This window comes from Ovis canadensis, chromosome 23, assembly GCF_042477335.2.
Source record: "Ovis canadensis isolate MfBH-ARS-UI-01 breed Bighorn chromosome 23, ARS-UI_OviCan_v2, whole genome shotgun sequence".
In the NCBI taxonomy this organism is placed as follows: Eukaryota; Metazoa; Chordata; class Mammalia; order Artiodactyla; family Bovidae; genus Ovis; species Ovis canadensis.
Window position 1 is genome coordinate 35,497,962 of NC_091267.1, and position 13,426 is coordinate 35,511,387.

The following is a 13,426-nucleotide window of genomic DNA, read 5'->3' on the forward strand; positions in this document are numbered from 1 at the left end:
AAAGTAGCTTCCGGGACAGGACCGCAGGAAACACGCGCCTCTGTATGAGCAGGTGACCCTGCTGACAAGCGCAGGGCAGCAGCTACCCAAGGCCTAAGCCGACACCTGTGGCCCCAAGCCAAGTATTAAAGACGATGAGAATCATCAAGACAGCAACTGGACAGCGAGCTGGCCATCTGCTCTGGAAACTTCCCTGAGGTTTCTACGACTGCAAAGTGAACTCTGTTGACTTCTACACTCCAAACTCATCTGCATGTCTACATCTTCCAAACATGCTATTCTAGGATCGGCTGACTATGAGTCAAAGGCCAGCCAAGGTGAAATAAAGACTGAGGGAGGAGACCTCTCCGTCTGCAGTGCTGACGCAGGGTCCGTCTGTGGTTAGCTGCCGAGCAGACCCTCGGCGTGGCCTCAGATTCCTCAGCACCTCTCCCACTTCCAGGAGGGAGGCAACCAGAAACCTCCGCCTCTCGGAGGTGCACACGAGTCAGGCCAGCGGCGACAGGAATGAAGTGCTGGCATTTTTTCCCGAACACCATATGCATCATGGCTGCATGTCCAGCCAGGACTGAAGTGTGCGAATGGCCTGAAAACAGGACGCACTGTCAGGGTGAAGCACAGAGAGGGGAAAAGGAGGCTTCTGGAGCTTTCGGGGCGGGTGCAGCATACTGTCACGTTCTAAGCAAGGACACCTGGAACATTCCAGTGGATCCTCTATAGAACACTCAGCATAGCCTGAAATGCTTCTTTTGGAGCTGTCCAGACCCAGAGTTGCATGAGAAGTTATCCTGGAATGAGAAATATTAAGGCAGCAACTGCGTTTGAAGTTGCTGAGCACATTGTTCCCCAACTGACACCTTTCCTGGGCAAGGGTGGAAGCTTTTTTTTTTTTTTCAATTTTGTTTCTGGCTGCACTGGGACTTGGCTGCTATGCGCAGGCTCCCTAGGTGAGGTGCACCGGCTGCTCGTAGCGGCGACTTCTCTCGCTGTGGAGCAGGGGCTCTAGAGCGTAGGCTCAACAGTTGCGATGCACAGGCTTAGCTGCTCTGAGACATGCGGGGTCTTCCCAGATCAGGGGTCGAACCCACGTCAACTGCATTGACAGGTGGATTTCTTTACCAGTGAGCAACCAGGGAAGCCCAAGTGGATGCTTTTTAAAGGCTCACTCCCTTAATGGTAGAGCCTGGATAAGCTGGGAGGCGGCCACAGAAACAGGATCCGTTATGCTCAGGGAGGGAGGCAAACCTTGGTGGGTCTCGGGTGTCTAGGATGGTTCTGTGAACCTCTAGGAAGACAAGCAGGGAGCAGAGCAGGATGACCACTCCTGAGCCCTTCACCGTCCACTGCTAGGAAGTGTCACGTGTACACCTGTGTGCAGTAAGGAAAATACCCTGCAGTGTCCGGGCACACAGCAGTCACCCCCATCTTTCTATATAGAAACCAAGTTTTTAAAAAAATGGATCCTGTCACATTTTAAACAAGGACACCTGGCATATTGCTGCTGACCCTCTATGGAAAACTCAGCATAGCCCGAAGTGTTTCTTTTGGAGCTGTCCAGACCCCGAGTTGCATGAGAAGTTATCCTGGAATGAGAAACATGAAGGCAGCAACTGGGTTTGAAGGTTTTGCTCTGGTCACCCACACAGGCAGTTTGTGTTGTCTATCTTCTAGATTCCAGCGGCCTGGTTACTGCCTCTAAATCTCTTCCTGGACTTCAGATGCTCCCCAGCACACACCCGGCGGCAAGGCCACCGTCTCTCTCTCCTCCCGACCACGTTTCTTTCTCTCTGACGACATCAGCGTCGTCTCAGCCAGAACAACAAAGGCGGGTCTGGCGATGCTGCCAGCCCGAAGAAAACGGACGTTCTCGATGGATGCTGAATTAACAGGAAGCCCAGCGGCTGGAATGATACTTTCGAAGGTGCCAAACGACAAAATGAGATGATGGGAGTTGTCTGAGAAAACCCAGGGAGGACTTCAACTAATTCCTGCTTCACATACAGAACACGGGCAACTCAATACTGTCCATTAGACAAAGTCTCTCCTGTAGTTTCCCTACGTGGTGCTGCCTTTACTTTTGCCCTTGCCCACGGCACCCAATATACTGAGAAGTGGGAACACAATCCTTAAGATTTGGGGGCTTTGAGTTAGAGAAACCTGGGTAGTGATGGAGCATATTAAGGGTGGATCGCTGGACAAGTAATTTTATATCTGTGATGCAGAGGTAAGTAATAGTACTCACACGACGAAAAAGGATGTGGTGAGAAGTGTATTTAGAACACGAATGTAGTGTCTAGCACGTGCTAAATGTGCAATGTCAGCTATCACAACTGTTCCTATTTAAAAGGCGTTCCTATCTAAAATATTCCCTGTTTAGAAGGTGGCTCAGGCTTGCAGAAGGGAGGGCATGAACCCAGCACTCGAGTTCAAAAGCAAATGATGATGCTTATTCACTTGGGCATGTTCTTTAATTTCTCTGATGCCTTACTTTCTCTCATCTGTAAAATGGGATAACACCCGCATCTACTTAATTCTCTGGAGAATTAAAGGAGCTGACACATGTAGGCTCCTCCCCCTCATATCCCATCCCAAGAGTCTGTGGAAAGGCCCTGCTAATAAACCCGTTAGTCCCAGTGACTGATGATGTGCTGAAATATTACTTCTTTGCGGGGAGGCAGGGTGTGTGTTCATTGCCTATACTCTGCAGAATGGCTCGCTGAAGCCAGACCTCAGCAAGCTGGTGCTGGTGTGTGTGCTGGGGTGGTGGTGGTGGTAGAAACAGTCAAACAGAAGCTGAGTGTGTAGTCATGGAGGAAGACACCCCTGAACTCTCTCCCCCGAGCCAAGAGCGCTTGCCCACGGCCAGCCCTCACGTCATTAGCCAGGAAGTCGGGAGGCCCGGCCAACCCTTCATTTGGAGTTTGCTTGTTGGTGCTCTTACACAAGGACTCCTTCCTGGGACAAGATCTGGCTGGAGGTTAGGAGCAGAAGGCTTTCCCTCCTGCTGGCAGCGTGGTAGGAGGTTCCATCCTGCAAGATGCCCTGCTCCCGTGAGCAGGCACCAGCCTGGACGGCAGCAGCACGGTTCACTCTGGCTCACGGAACCACACAGACCTCATCAGGTTCTGCCTCAAACAAGCTTGTGAAGACAATAACCACAATTCATCGAGTGCCTGACAGATGACAAAGCAGTCTGTACACACAGAACGTCATGGAAACGCTGCCCTGGGTGGTGCAGAAACACTGGCAGAAGGACCCTTACCACCCGCCTGGCTCCCCTGCCATCCACGGCACCCAGGGGGCCCAGCTCCCATGCCGTCCACAGTGCCCGGGGGGCCCAGCTCCCCTGCCGTCCACAGTGCCCGGGGGGCCCAGCTCCCCTGCCGTCCACACCGCCCCAGAGGGCCTGGCTCCCCTCCCGTCCACGGCACCACCCTCCAGAAGGCGAAGCCCCTCTGGGCTCCCAGTCCCACTGCTGGGGGGCTTCTCTCGCCCTGTGGAGGCGGGCGTGGGGTGACCAGCCCTGGGCTCTGCCGTTCATCCTGCCCCTTCCCTGCCTTGTTCCCAAGACTCCCGCTCCTCTGGTGCTTCCCACGCCTGCTTCCCATCCCTCCAGATGGAGCCACCATGTGGGTCCCCCTCACATTCACTCATGGGGAACAACCCTGGGCCTCCCCGCGAAGGAGGCCATCCGGGAGTATCTGCCCACAGAAGGCCGTCCCACGATGCTACTCTGTGCTGGTGATGAGTAACCAAGACAACCAGCCAGGAAGGCAAAACCAGACGGCCGTGGGGCTGACGGGGATGGGAAGAGCATCGACATTACTGTTTCCTTTCACCACGCCCTGCTCCGTCATGAAGAAAGAAGAATCTCCACACACACTCTTACTGCTCATTTGCTCGGGGAGCTGAAAACCACTTGAGGCTGCACAAGCCTGTTTCTCTCAACCCAAGGCCCCTCGGCTCTGCCCCCCAAGACTGGTGATGTCCACTCCTCTCTTCTGGGATTTAGGAATGCAAGTCCCCTCGGCAGGGTCAGCGGGTGAGGGTGGTGCTGAACCCTCTGGGAACATCGAGGGCCCTGGCCGAGCTCACTGAGCCCCCGGGGCAGTCTCTGAAGGTACAGCCATCACTGCACCGTGACCAAGAACATCACTCTAGACCACGAGCATCCGCGCTCTGCTCACACTCACGTGTTCGTCCGAAGCGTAGAGGACTTCCATTAGTCGCTGCACGAGATCGTCGTTTTCCTGCCCGTGTTCCTGGCACAGGAGCTCAATCTCTCTCAACTTTCCGAAGTAGAAATCCCTTTCTTTTTCCACGCCTTCGAGGGCAAGTTTTAACGAATGTACCTGGCAAGGGTGGGGAAGGTGGAAAAGAAAACCCTCAAAAAATACAGCATTAAGAAATATGTGACCAAGCCTGCCTGCGTATAAGGATGTGAGACGTGAACAGACAGACGTGCAGAAATGACAGATGTGCCACAATAATGGGTGGGCAAGTCCGGGGAGGGAGACAAGAGGCTGCTTTCGGAGCCCGAGCCTGGGGCCGGGAACCCAACTGCGGCAGCACGTCTGTCGCTCCTGTCAGCTGAGCATTTATAATAACCTCAAGCCTGGGGATCCTTCGACAGGAGACAGTTCCACCTGGGCTCCGAGTCAGCTTTCCTTTCCCACTGACATGGGCTGGGGCACATCGTCCCCCCCAACTCACTGGTCCTCTACAGGGAAGGGGGATGAGAGGGCACGGGGAGGGGGCAGCAGCGGGGGGTGCTGTGGACCCTCCTTTCTTTCTTCACGTCACTTGCATGGAGAGCTGCCCTCAGCTTTGGAGCCCCAGTTCCTCACCCAAACTGGACAAGCGCTTCTGCGGGGAGCCAGGGGCTTGGCCGCACAGGGAAAACTGGGTGAGAAAGCAGGCTGAGTGGAGCTGCCTCAGTTCCTCTAGGTCTCGCTTCGAGCTCGTCACAGAAAAGGTGATAGTGCGGAAGCCCCATTCCCTCAGCAGAACAGTGCCCGTTTCCTTTTTTCTCCCTTGGTGCTGGTTCAGGGGCCTCCCAGCTTCTCACAGTGGTAAAGGGAAGGGGGCAAGTTATCAGGCTGAGTCCGACAGAGCCATCACCTGGGCTGAAGAAACCTGGAAGGGCGTGTAGACAGACCTGGTCTCAAATTCCAGGCTGCAGGGCCAGCAACCCCACACAGGCCCAAAGCATCACCCCTTCCTATTCGTGGAGAACCCCTCAATTTTTTTTAAACCCTTTGAGCAGTGATACATTTGTGCAAAGAACATCTGTGGAAGTAAACTAGGTCTTTCACGGTCCTCCTCAGGTGTAACCTCTCTCTCAGTATATGAAAAATCACCCTTAACAGGTTTCCAAAGATAATACTTGGAGTGGAAACTCTCTCTGTTTCTAGTAACGCCAGGCCTTTGCATGTGCTATTTAGCTGTCTGGAGTTACTGATTTATTCAAACAGATACTCAGCACATGCAGTGGCCCTCTCCTCACGCACTTGGCAAACCTGAATCCATCCAGCAAGACTCAAGGGTAGGGGTCTTCCTCAGCGTTAACCCCACTGACACCCTCATGTAGCTGCTCACAAAGCAGAGGAGGAGGGACTTCCCTGGTGGGTCCAGTGACTAACACTCCATGCTCCCAATGCAGGGGGCCAGAGTTCAATCCCTGGTCAGGGAACTAGATTGCACAGGCTGCAACTAAGAGTTTAAATGCTGTAACTAAAGATCCTGCATGCGGCAACGAACACCCAGTGCAGCCAAATAAATAAATAATGAAAAACAAAAAGGCAACGGAGGATCACCAGCTTCTGACCATAACTCTTCTTTCTGATAATACTATGGCATGTGGCTTGTGCTCAGTTGCGTCCGATTCTTTATGAGCCCATGGACTGTAGCCTGCCAGGCTCCTCTGTCCATAGACATTCGTAAAAACTGAAGGTAACCCAGTTGCCTAAATTCCAGGGAAAAAAAAGAAAACCCTCTTGACTTTGGCATCCTCCTCCCCAGACGTGACCACAGGTCCATCTCCAAGCCTGCACTGGTGTCAGAGGATGGGTCTGTGGAGTTCAGGAACCTGCTGACTGCCAGGTCCCCTTCCCTGGACCAGGCAAGAAAGGTCTCTGGATGCCTCTATCCCATGGAAACCACAGGCTCATCTGCCTCTTCCCTGGTGTGGTCTGTGCAGTGAACCAAGAGCTGAGGCTCAGTAGAAAACCCAGCCCAGGTTGGCCTGTGTGGCTATTCCAGGTGCATCAGGTAATATGTGCAGCTATAAACATTTCCTGGTAAAAACAACAGGAGCTAAATTACCCGGTGAAAGATCAGTTGGCGAAGGGGACCCCATTTTCACAGTCCCACTCCCATGTGTCAGAGCAGGAGCCTGAACGGTACAGGGGCAAACGCTAGGGGTGCAGCCTGGAGGAGAGTCAAGTTATCTTCTCCCAATTCTCCACCACCCTGGTGTCCACACACTGCAGATCTGCCCAGCCTTCCTGTCTGAGCCACAGACAGGGTCTGCGAGGGCTAACCAGGCCCACTCTCCTCGCCCCGTGGTCCCCAAGCATGGCAGGGACCCCACCCCGCAGCCCCTGATTATTTTAGTCAAGTCTTTTCCTGCCCTGATTCATTTCTACCACTGACACTGTCTGGCACAGCGGTGCCTGCAGAGCATGTCATGGGAGACTGCCTGCATCAAGGCACGAGACCAAGAACGTGAGAATTCTTAAAGCCCAAGGCACTTGTCACCTTGTCTGTTACCACTGCTATTCGCTCTTTGGCTTGGGCACTGTCACTCGGCCCTTCCTTGTCTTCCTGTCCTCAGTTCCAGCACAGTGATGCCTGTGTGAGGCTCCCCACCAGCTTCACGGGGGCACCTTGTAGGCTTTGGGGACAGAAAATGGAGGGAGCACTAACACAGCCTTGGAAGTACAGCTGGAGGAGGTGCTCAGTAAGCAGTTGGTGAATGAAGGCTCACAAGGTAGGAGGTATCCAACCTTCCCACCGGGGGACAGACGGAGGTACAGGGACAGATGGAGGTATGGGCACAATGCTCCTCCACGTGTGGGCACTGGGGGCAGCCCGGGGGTGAGGCCTTTGAATGGAGGAATTACAGCCAGGGGGAGGAAGACCACTGAAATGTACTTCTCTCTGTTCCGTCTTCTTGAGAGTGGTCTTATGAATAGGACAGTTTAGTTTCCCTGGTGGCTCAGTGGTGAAGAATCTACCTGCCAGTGCAGGAGATGTGGGTTTGATCTCTGGGTCAGGAAGATCCCCCAGAGTAGGAAATGGCTACCCACTCCAGTATTCTTGCTTGGGAAATCTCATGGACAGAGGAGGCTGGTGGGCTATAGTCTATGGAGTTGCAAAAGAGCTAGACACGACTTAGTGACTGAGCATGCATGGTTTAGCTGAAGCATTGCAGAGAGCATGGGCCCTCAGGGCTCTGGGGCTCTGGGTGAGCTCTTGGGAGCCTAGAACCAGCCCCAGGAGATGAAGTGGGGCTGGTAGACGCAGGCTGTACAGCCAGAGGGGCAGGTAGGATCCAAGGTTTCCAGGCGGTTCTACTTTGGGTTAGAGGGTTGGGAACCTAGGTGTGGCAGAGGTAGATGATGATGAAGAACCATGAGATAATAAAGCTATTAAAAGAATCTGAGTTTCTAAGGAGAAAGGTTGAATGGTTCTATGAAGACCTACAAGACCTTTTAGAACTAAGACCCAAAAAAGATGTCCTTTTCATTATAGGGGACTGGAATGCAAAAGTAGGAAGTCGAGAAACACCTGGGGTAACAGGCAAATTTGGCCTTGGAATACGGAATGAAGCAGGGCAAAGGCTAATAAAGAGTTTTGCCAAGAGAACGCACTGGTCATAGCAAACACCATCTTCCAAAAACACAAGAGAAGACTCTACACATGGACATCACCAGATGGTCAACATCAAAATCAGACTGATTATATTCTTTGCAGTCAAAGATGGAGAAGCTCTATACAGTCAGCAAAAACAAGACCGGGAGCTGACTGTGGCTCAGATCATGAACTCCTTATTGCCAAATTCAGACTGAAATTGAAGAAAGTGGGGAAAACCACTAGACCATTCAGGTATGACCTAAATCAAATCCCTTATGATTATACAGTGGACCTGAGAAATAGATTTAAGGGACTAGATCTGACAGAGTGCCTGATGAACTATGAACAGAGGTTCGTGACATTGTACAGGAGACGGGAATCAAGACCATCCCCATGGAAAAGAAATGCAAAAAAGCAAAATGGCTGTCTGGGGAGGCCTTACAAGTAGCTGTGAAAAGAAGAGAAGCGAAAAGCAAAGGAGAAAAGGAAAGATATAAGCGTCTGAATGCAGAGTTCCAAAGAATAGCAAGGAGAGATAAGAAAGCCTTCCTCAGTGATCAATGCAAAGAAATAGAGGAAAACAACAGAATGGGAAAGACTAGAGATCTCTTCAAGAAAATTAGAGATACCAAGGGAACAGTTCATGCAAAGATGGGCTCAATAAAGGACAGAAATGGTATGACCTAACAGAAGCAGAAGATATTAAGAAGAGGTGGCAAGAATACACAGAAGAACTGTACAATAAAGATCTTCAGGACCCAGATAATCGCGATGGTATGATCACTCACCTAGAGCCAGACATCCTGGAATGTGAAGTCAAGTGGGCCTTAGGAAGCATCACTACGAACAAAGCTAGTGGAGGCAATGGAATTCCAGTTGAGCTATTTCAAATCCTGAAAGATGATGCTGTGAAAGTGCTGCACTCAATATGCCAGCAAATTTGGAAAACTCAGCAGTGGCCTCAGGATTGGACAAGGTCGGTTTTCACTCCAATCCCAAAGAAAGGCAACGCCAAAGAATGCTCAAATTACCGCACAATTGCACTCGTCTCACATGCTAGTAAAGTAATGCTCAAAATTCTCCAAGCCAGGCTTCAGCAATACGTGAACCGTGAACTCCCTGATGTTCAAGCTGGTTTTAGAAAAGGCAGAGGAACCAGAAATCAAATTGCCAACATCTGCTGGATAATGGAAAAAGCAAGGGAGTTCCAGAAAAACATCTATTTCTGCTTTATTAACTATGCCAAAGCCTTTGACTGTGTGGACCACAATAAACTGTGGAAAATTCTGAAAGAGATGGGAATACCAGACTACCTGACCTGCCTCTTAAGAAACCTATATGCAGGTCAGGAAGCAACAATTAGAACTGGACATGGAACAACAGAGTGGTTCCAAATAGGAAAAGGAGTTAATCAAAGCTGTATATTGTCACCCTGCTTATTTAACTTCTATGCAGAGTACTTCATGTGAAATGCTGGCTTGGAAGAAGCACAAGCTGGAATCAAAATTGCCGGGAGAAATATCAATCACCTCAGATATGCAGATGACAACACCCTTATAGGGCAGAAAGTGAAGAGAAACTAAAAAGCCTCTTGATGAAAGTGAAAGAGGAGAGTGAAAAAGTTGGCTTAAAGCTCAACATTCAGAAAACGAAGATCATGGCAACTGGTCCCATCACTTCATGGGAAATAGATGGGGAAACAGTGGAAACAGTGTCAGACTTTATTTTTTGGGGCTTCAAAATCACTGCAGATGGTGACTGCAGCCATGAAATTAAAAGACGCTTACTCCTTGGAAGGAAAGTTATGACCAACCTAGATAGCATATTCAAAAGCAGAGACATTACTTTGCCAACAAAGGTCCATCTAGTCAAGGCTATGGTTTTTCCAGTGGTCATGTATGGATGTGAGAGTTGGACTGTGAAGAAAGCTGAGCGCCGAAGAATTGATGCTTTTGAACTGTGGTGTTGGAGAAGACTCTTGAGAGTCCCTTGGACTGCAAGGAGATCCAACCAGTCCATTCTGGAGATCAGTCCTGGGTGTTCTTTGGAAGGAATGATGCTAAAGCTGAAACTCCAGTACTTTGGCCACCTCATGCGAAGAGTTGACTCATTGGAAAAGACTCTGATGCTGGGAGGGATTGGGGGCAGGAGGAGAAGGGGACGACAGAGGATGAGATGGCTGGATGGCATCACCAACTCGATGGACATGAATTTGAGTGAACTGGAGTTGGTGATGGACAGGGAGGCCTGGCGTGCTGTGATTCATGGGGTCGCAGAAAGTTGGACACAACTGAGTGACTGAACTGAACTGAAGGAGAAAGGGGTATAAATATTACCCCCCAAGGTATTACAGACCCATGCCTGACCCTCTTCGGTAGAGCCTCAGGCACGTGGCCCCAGGCTAATTATTGCTGGCCTAACCACCTCCTATCCTGGAAGAACTCATTAGAGACATTGTGTAAGGGCTCAAACTGAGAATCAGCAGGTAATTAGAACTTTCCACACTTTCAAAACCAAAGTCCTACCCACCGGATGACTTAAGGTTTTACCTTTTTCATTAAAGTGTTCAGAATTGTAAAGAAACACCCTTGTTAGGCAACTGCTGGCTGTTTAACCAGATCCTTGTTTGCAAATATACAATTATCTCAAAAACTGTTTCCAGACTCTTGCTGGCTCATCAAGAATCAGATTAATCACCGGGATTGGCCCAGTGAGTGGCTGGGAACAGCCTGAGGACCTGGAATACAGGTTCCAGTCCCAGCGGTGGGGGTGTGCTTGTGTGCTTAGTCGCTCAGTCGTGTCCAACTCTTTGCGATCCCATGAACTGTAGCCCACCAGGCTTCTCTGTCCATGGGGCTTCTCCAGGCTAGAATACTGGAGTGGGGAGCCTATCCCTTCTCCAGGGGCTCTTCCCCACCCAGGAATCAAACCAGGGTCTCCAGCATTGCAGGCAGATTCTTTACCAGCTGAACAACCAGGGAAGCCCAGGGGTCGGGGTTGCTGGGATAAAAGACTCTCCTCCCAACTCAGGGCGAGGATGGGTGTTTTCTACACGGGGTCCTGAGCTCCCAGTTGTCATATTACTTTTTTGTTTTGAAGTCTGCGATTGGAGTAAGCTATTTTTTTTTTCTTTCTTTCTTTAAATTGGAGGATATACTTTACAGTACTGTGATGATTTCTGTCCTACATCAACATGAATCAGCCACAGGCATCCCTGTGTCCCCACCCTCCCCCCACCACGTCCCTCCCAACCCCGCATCTCCAGACGATTAAGAGCACTGGCTTTGGGTGCCCTCAGTGAGAGTTTGATGTACGTCATAACTTTTAAACTTTGCATGCTGTGCTGTGCTGAGTCGCTTCAGTCATGTCCAACTACTTGCGACCCTATGGACTGAAGCCTGCCAGGCTCCTCTGTCTGTGGGATCATCCGGGCAAGAATACTGGAGTGGGTTGCCATGCCCTCCTCCATGGGATCTTCCTGACCGAGGGATTGAACCAGTGTCTCTCTTGCGTTGGCAGGCGGGTTCTTTACCACTAGCGCCATCTGGAAAGCCCCTTAAGCTATGTATACACTTAGGCAAAGTTAGCCATTGTTGGTTAGGAAGCATATGTAAGCTTTCACATTGAATATTTCAAAGACAGCAGAGATAGATTACTGCAATTCTAGGGATATTAGGTAAAAAAGAAAAGTCCTAATTCACGGTGGCCTTTCTGATGCCCCCACTCCTGGCTTCAGTGCTCCTGTGTACTTTCACTCTTTGGCGAAGGGCTTGGTGTTTGGCTTTTGCTGGTGCAACAGCTGGTGGTGTGTGTCTGTCTGTCTGTAGGTTCAGCGAGGGAAGGGAAGTTCTCTGTCTTGCTGCCACTATACGATCAGCATCAAATAGTGTCGGTCACATCCAACAGGCTTAACAGACAGTTGCTGAAAGAAAGGAGGAAGGAAGGGAGACTAACCCTTGATGCCTGTAACACAATCTAGACTGGCTCAAAGTGGCCGTGGTCTAGCCTGGAGCTCCTAAGAGTACTGAGGTGTGTGTTTGTTGGGTGCAGATGAGGGGGTGGTTAGCCTGCCCGCTTGCATTTACCTGAGGCTGCCTCATCTGTCCTCCTGTCTCAATGTATTTCTGGTGTTGGCAGTCGCTCAGTTGTGTCTGACTCTGCGACCCTGTAGACTGTAGCCCGCCAGGATCCTCTGTCCATAGGAATTCCCAAGCAAGAATACTGGAGGGGGTTGCCATTTCCTTCTTCAGGGAATCTTCCCGACCCAAGGACTGAATCCACATCCCCGGCTTGGCAGGTGGACTCTACCACTGAGCCACCTGGGAAGCCATTCTCTCAACAGGCAGCTGTGAGACGGGTGACTTAACATCCTTTATTGACAACGGGCCACTGATTTTATCCCCCCAGTAGTTCCTTTCCTTCTGACCCGACTGAAGCCACTGGTTCCCTACCCCCCCTCTCCCAGGCCCAGACGGGTCTGCTCATCTTGCCCTCACACCCGTCACTGCTGCCACAGACTGGGCAGGGGATGCTGAGTTACCTGTTCATTAAGCTGTATGACCTGCGTTTCTAAGTCTTTATCAGATTTGGATGCTGAGCCGCTGGACGAAGCCCTTTTGGCTGATGAGGGACGAGAAGGTGTGGATCCTGGTTTAGATGCTGGACTTGATTTAGCCGCACCTGAAAGTAACCAGAATAAATTACGAGCACTGGCAACATGAGAAATGCTTTTTCGGTTGACAGCAAAACTATGATAACAAAAGGAATTTACTAAAACATGTAAGAGGTAACTGCCAGCTACCCTTTCCCAGCACCGTGTGTGGAGTTAGTTGTACTGGTTGTGTCTGACTCTGTGCGACCCCATGGATGGTAGCCCCCCAAGCTCCTCTGTCCATGGGATTTTCCAGGTAAGAATACTGGAATGGGTTGCCACTTCCTCCTTCAGGGGATCTTCCTGACCCAGGGATTGAACCCTCGACTCTTACATCTTCTGCATTGGCAGGTGGGTTCTTTACCACTCGTGCCACCTGGGACATCCCTCCCAGCACAGAAGTAGCACAAACACACTGAGGAAGAGTGTACGCGATGAAATGAGAGCAACTTAACCCTTAACCCTTAATCCTGGGCAGCTTAACCCTTTGAGCAGTTATTCCCTCAAGTGACAGGAGATTAATGCAGTTGTCCTTTCTCCCTCCAGAGAGATGAGAATAGCAGACACAAAGGGATTTTAACTTGTTTCTTTCTTTTTTTTTTTTTTTAAGAAGGAAAGGTTCTCTGATAAGCTCCAAGCATCACCATAATTGAATTTCTAATACCAATCCTATAACAAAGTAATACTTTAGGAGAAATATTGATGCAAATGTCTATTTTTTCTTTTAATGTATACCCTAGTTTCAGCCATTAAAAGACTCTAGCAGCCATGACCGGAGAAGGCAATGGTACCCCACTCCAGTACTCTTGCCTGGAAAATCCCATGGATGGAGGAGCCTGGTAGGCTGCAGTCCATGGGGTCGCTAAGAGTCAGACACGACTGAACAACTTCACTTTCACTTTTCACTTTCATTCACTG

The 13,426-nt window shown here is 50.4% G+C and overlaps 1 protein-coding gene across 5 annotated transcripts in view; it reads right to left on the reverse strand.

The window, feature by feature from the left end:
- The window catches only part of MAPRE2 (microtubule associated protein RP/EB family member 2), a 187,244-nt gene that overhangs the window by 5,289 nt on the left and 168,529 nt on the right, over positions 1-13,426 (reverse strand). For all 5 annotated transcript variants that reach the window (XM_069568739.1, XM_069568740.1, XM_069568738.1 and 2 more), the window contains 2 exons: positions 12,398-12,537; positions 4,194-4,352 (listed from right to left, as the gene is read on the reverse strand). In XM_069568739.1, the coding sequence (XP_069424840.1) occupies positions 4,194-4,352; positions 12,398-12,537 (299 nt within the window). The remainder of the gene's footprint in view (positions 1-4,193; positions 4,353-12,397; positions 12,538-13,426) is intronic.